The 6168-nt window shown below is 36.3% G+C and overlaps 1 protein-coding gene across 1 annotated transcript in view; it reads right to left on the reverse strand.

Annotated features, from left to right (window-relative positions):
• Window positions 1-4906, reverse strand: part of ccdc88c (coiled-coil domain containing 88C) — a 61893-nt gene extending 56987 nt beyond the window's left edge. Inside the window, exons 1-3 of the mRNA XM_016540964.1 lie at window positions 4442-4906; window positions 3407-3507; window positions 291-399 (exon numbers count right to left, since the gene is read on the reverse strand). Of these exons, the coding sequence (XP_016396450.1) occupies window positions 291-399; window positions 3407-3507; window positions 4442-4501 (270 nt within the window). The 5' untranslated portion in view covers window positions 4502-4906. The remainder of the gene's footprint in view (window positions 1-290; window positions 400-3406; window positions 3508-4441) is intronic.
• Between the last annotated feature and the right edge of the window lie 1262 nt (window positions 4907-6168).

A 6168-nucleotide genomic window follows, 5' to 3' on the forward strand; every position in this document is an offset into this window, starting at 1 on the left:
GAAAATATGCGTTGTAGTCCAAACGAGTAGTTTGTTGTAGTTTTTGAAAAGTGATTTCTGTTAAATAAAATATCTCCTTTTGAAGTGGACTTTGAACGTTGTAACTTTGCAGATCTTTTTATGCTCAAACAGCAACATTACAGACTAACTAAAGTTGAAAAAGTGAAAAAGCATAATAGGACCCCTTTAATACAATCACACACATACACAATGCTGTCTAAAAAAAAAAAAAAGTAGTGATCAGTAAGTACTTTTCCCACTGCAACAGGACATGGAGGAAGAGATCTCACCTGGTAGTAGTTTTTGATGTGTCGGATGACAGTGTTGAGGTTCTGTATTCTCAGGTTGACATCATTGTTGACTTGTTTGTTGACTCGCTGATTCATGGGGCTTGGGTCTCTGTGGACCAAGAGCAACAAGAGTACATTTGAAAATCTCACATAAGCACTTTTATAATGGCTGGGCAGGATGTTTGACTATCATTCAACAACCTAGTTAATTAGTGAGGTCGACTAGTTTACTTTTTAACAGTTTGGTGAACCCAATTATACATGATTTCCAAGACCAGTCGACTAGTCGTTCAAACAACCCACCCTGAGGCTGCGCTACAAATAGGCCTAATTATTATCCATCACTTTCATAAACTGAGCTGTATTTTTATTCATTTTTATTTTCATTTTCAAGTAATACATCTTGGTTTATATTTTTAATCTGATTTAACAATACAAAAAGTTGTGTGTTGCAGTTTCTTGACTTTCTCTTTTTCTTTTATTCTATTCTTTATCAATATATCATGAATTACTCCACTTGGCTACATTTGGAATCTCTCATGTCTCTTTCCAAATGCAACATATCTCTCTCACTATTTCCACAGATAAACAATAAAAAACTAAATATTTTGCCCTTTTATTCTAATCTTTGCTCTTTTATTCTAATTCATATTCAGTAGGAATGTTTCCAAAACAACAAAAAGCATTCTGAATGATCTGTCATTAATGCTGAAAACTTGATTTATAAGATACATAGTTTTGCACATCAATAATTTTAATTGGAATGCACAGTGACCTGATCTTTGCATTACACTTTGGAGCATTGCATTACTTTACTTTGCATATAGATTTTTTTTTCTTGGATTACAAACAAATCCTTGTTTTGAATAAACTATATCCTTTACATCAACAAAAAATTCCAAGTTATTCTTATATAACAAGTAATTAGGCTTTCATATCACTGGACTGGATCATTGATGTAAAGGTTGAAGCCAGTAAGTGGGTCCTGGTCTTGGCACAGACAGTTCTGAGGTCCTACATAGACTCTGTTTGTGCGATCCTCATTTACATTTGTTTTGTGAGAATGGCATGCAAATTCTGCCAGCTTGGCCCACAAATTCCCGCTTGCAAGTGAAAGAACCTTAAAAGATCAGGGTCAGTTTTCTTTTTTCCTCTGCTGTCTGGCTCAACTGTTTTCTATTGCCTGAAGCCAAGAACACTGCATTGAGTTTCACTTTTTGTGGCATTTTACGAGCATGGATATTGCAACTGACAGCATGGTTGGAAAAACAATGATTGTTTAGTAGAAGTCAAGGGAAGACCGATAGGGTGCATGCAGAGGACATCTGCCAGATGGGATGCGTTAGCATAACAGCGATGGTGTTACCGCATACCTGGTGAATGAATACACTGTCAAGGCTATCGGTTTGCTACAGGCATACTGGTGTGGGCACATTAAAAATGGATGTGGGTGAGGAGAAAGGAGCAGTTTGTACATTGCTCTCAACATTCCACATCTCCACTCATTTGTAATGGTTCAGTGGAAATACACTGGACACCTGAGTATGTGAGTCTTCATACTAATGATGTACAAGATTTATTATTCTTGTAACTTCACATATATACTACATAATTTTTAGGTTGCAAAACTATAATCAACAATATGTCTGGTTTTGTGTTCACTTGACCCTTATCAAAATTATGTTTCTTTGTATTATTTCCTTATACTTATCTTATTATTTTTTCTTAGAAAGAGCTTATATAGAATTGAGCTAGTTTTAACCAGTGTTAATTTAAATAGTATAATAGATTTTATTTTATATTTTCAGTTTTCATTTTAATTTAAGATTTATTTGTTTATTTTACTTTTAGTTTTAGTCATTTTAATACTTATTAGTTATCTTATTAATAAACATTTTATTTCAGTTAGCTGCCAAGGCAAGATTGCTAACAATCTGTTCATCTGAATGTGTATCTGGCTGTAGTGAACGCAACTTTAAAGATGCTTTAAAACTTTTTTGATCATCTTTAAGTCGGCATGAAACAGAAATTGTGATTGTCTTTTCTTCTCTATTGCGATGCATATGCGAGTGAAACATTCTCAGAATTGCTGGAAGGGATTATTGCCCTGTCCTTGCACCAATGGACATATCATCAAAAGACATTGTTGTGAGGGGACATTAAAAAATGTGCATGGATAAAGAGTTTATTAAAAAGACACTTCAATACTGCATTAAAATTACAAGCTTTGATTTCATGCTGACTTCCTGAATTCAGCAGGGAATATGTCACATTAGGAAAGAAGAACGGGTTCCAAATGCCATTTCATGTTGACTAAGGCAACTAGAGGAATAAAACTGATGCAGTCCATGCCCTAAGTGACATGACACACACCAGTGTACAATAATCTATTGAAGACAGCGACAAGAGTGTCTGAGGACAGCTAATACAGTACATGTGTCATCCTTCCATTAGACATGCCCCCCACCCCCATTTATAGAGAAAATATTTCCTTTGTCTGAGGAGGTCTAGTGTTTAAGCCCCTGATTAAGCCAGAGAGGGCGGCAAAGCTTCTCGAGTAAAAGTAGGTTGAAGGACAAAGCTGATGCAGCGGCTTCAAGAAGTCGAAAACAGTAGTTTTATAAAGCTCAATCTAGATGCACAAACTCTAGGTGTCAAAATATGTGTAATGAGCTGCTTTGCATGATGCAAATACTCTCAAAAGAAGAGATTTCCTTGTTCATTAGTAAGACTCACAAGCGACAGTGCTGCTGCCTAGTCACCTGTTAGCTGAGGTTACAGCTTGAGCTAACCGAAACTTCCGTGGCCTAACATTCAGTCAGACGCGGCTGAAGTTTATACCGCATGCTTGCAAACTGATGTTACACATGACCTTAAAAACTCTTGGCAAAGTACAGCCCCAAATCAGCCGGAGACCCTTTATTAACACACTAATTATGGAAGAGGAACAAAACTGATGGAGCGTGAAGATTCGGATTGAGTGTCTGCACAGTTGGATGTCAGGCAGGAAAGAATAGGATGTGGTTTCGAATTTTAAAAAGATAGGCTCGTAACAGCTGCTAGATTACAGCATGTAGGCACAGTCACACACACACAGTTCTGCATCTGTCACTCACATGTGTGTCATTATCTTATGGAGGAAGACACCATCCACTAAATCCATGAACATGGAGAGCTTGTCTTCTGAACTGGACCCAAGGGGTCCAAAAGTCTTGACCTGTAAAAAAAAAAAAAATCAATCAAGCAAATAAAATAGGTAGTAATATCATGACAGGATGCACGCACAGCTGCACAGCCATGCTTTCTGTTTCAGAACTGAACTGCAGAGTTTACAAAATTTAAAACACATTTACAAAGAGATACTTGTAAGATCGTTTTTAATAAATACTAAGTAAATATTGTTTGTCAAACGGTCTGTGTTCAACAGAACTGTCCTCCAATTACTATGTGTGTGTTTATGTTTCTTTCAATGTTATACAGTATCATGACACAGCACACATGTCAACATGGGAGTGTTGATGATTGTCTAATGTGGTTAAGATGGTGATGTATGAGTTGGAAACACAGTGGCCAGATAAAGCACAGCCAAACAGGACACAGGGGTCAGGGTAAGGGGGTCAGAGGAAGTTCCGCAGGTTTCGCCAAACCCTGTCAAGTGTCATTAAACTCTTCGTGTAGAATTACCTAGTGGGATTCATAAAAAATTAAAAATAAATATTTGTTACATTACATATTAAAAAAAAAATATATATATATATAGAGAGAGAGAGAGAGAGAGAGAGTAAGAACAACTATTAATTTTAAAACGTATATTACATAAGTAGAGAATAAATAAAGAATAAAATATGAACAAAATAAAATGAACAAATAAATACAACTTTTAGCACTTAGTTATATGTATTAAAATATAGATTAAAAAAACAACAAAATGTTGCAATAAAGTTTAAGCATAATTTAATACGCTCATACACATCTGCTAAATGAAAAGCATGTTAGTCTCTTTCCACTAGGTTTGATACAAACATAAGCATCAAGCCCACATTAGTATTGCTCAGGTTTGCACTGTCACTGGCCGCTGCTAAACAAACTACACAACGCAAATACAAACTCCGCGCACACACAGCAGGTGCCATCATGTCTTTGTGACTTACCCAAACCACAAGCGGCGAATCCATGAAGTTAGACATGAGTTCAGACACTGTAATATCCATTTTGGGGGGGAAACAGCACACAAAATACCCACGCAAGAGTTAAAATTGTTTGCAACTGAAGGTGCGTCTAAAGAAAGAAATAAAAAACAAAGTGTGTCGGACTCCTCTAAGGCTTTAGGTACTCCACACTACTGTCCACAGCAGAACAATGCAGGGGACGCGAATCAAATCCATTCTGGAAATAAAAAGACATCCTTTGAGGTAACAGTTTTAAAACTTTGAAATGGCTTACAATCCCAATAGTGAAAGGTTACGGATACATAAAAAATACAACACTATGGTCTATGCGGACTTGCGCGATTAAAGTTCAACTTCTCTCCATTTACTCTCAGCGATTGCTGGAGTTACTTTGTCGCCGCGCATTCAACCTGCACCCGCACGAACAGCACAGGAGAGTGACGTGCTCAACAGCCAATCAGCTGCGCGGACCCACAGGCGGGCGCTAGTAAACCGACCAATAGCAGGCTTGTAAGTACTGGGTTCCATTCAAAAATGACGTAACCAACAGCCCAAACTGTTGTCGGGACAACTAGCCCTCAACGGCGCAGCTCGATGGCACCCTCAGCAGGTAAAATGTATGTTTTTGTACATTTTGAAAATGTACACTTTGTTTCGCACACTTCCGTGCATTTATGAATCCTCTACCTTTAAAATGATCCTCTTTGGACTATTATTACACGCTGGATTAACCTTCGAAGCATTGATTTATGAAGGTCATGAATAGTAGCGTCATGTGCCCCTCAGTTTTTTTATTCAAATTTTAAATGCAACTTTAAAAAAATAAAGCAAAAATATTTTTGTCGTTGGTTCATCGATTACTGTAGATTTAATAGTCGTTTTTTAATCCAAAATATGTAATTTACGTTCATGACGTTTAATTCGTGCACAACATAATCTTGAGTCTGTATTAATTTACTCGTTTTATTGCTAAGTAGTGGTAGTGTTAATGCCACAACCTAAAACCAACAAAAGATCAACGTCTAATGATTTTAGTTTGACATTGAGTCTACGTAGTGTAAATGTTACTCCATGAATTTCATGAACTAAACACATCACTATTTTCTTACTACATTCTCACACTTACTCAGCACAGCAGTGTCTTCTAATCTACAGGACAAGAGCGGTATGTTTTAACATTAATTTTAAATAACATTTTACTTAGTGAAGTTAATTCAACTTTACCTGATCAGACTGTGTAATACTCACTTAATAGAAAAGTAAATAAGACTCAGACAGAAACACACACTACAAGTCCTTAAACAGACAAAAATGGGTAATGGTTACTGCAAACAGATAGTTTATTGATTTGTATGCTCCTAAAATTAGTCATACCTTGCTTTCAAATTATTATATGTGATTTTGCATTGAACATACAGATATAAAAGGAGAAGAGAGAATGGAGGCATATTAGTTGAAAGGGAGTTCATTCTAACGTAGACTGCAGTGTGTTTAAACCAAGAGAGAGAGAGAAAGAAAGAAAGATTTGGAGGTCCAAGATGTAATGGCCAAAAAAAACCACCATCTTAATAAAGCACCATGCTGACCCTCGCAAAAAATGACTCTGTAAACATATTCATATCCAAGAAACCAACAGTGAGATGAAATTTAACTATTGTTAAAAATGTTTCTGCAATAAAAAAATAATTAAAAGAAAAAATGCAAATAAA

This window comes from Sinocyclocheilus rhinocerous, unplaced genomic scaffold, assembly GCF_001515625.1.
Source record: "Sinocyclocheilus rhinocerous isolate Xijiao unplaced genomic scaffold, SAMN03320098_v1.1 scaffold1419, whole genome shotgun sequence".
Classification (NCBI taxonomy): domain Eukaryota; kingdom Metazoa; phylum Chordata; class Actinopteri; order Cypriniformes; family Cyprinidae; genus Sinocyclocheilus; species Sinocyclocheilus rhinocerous.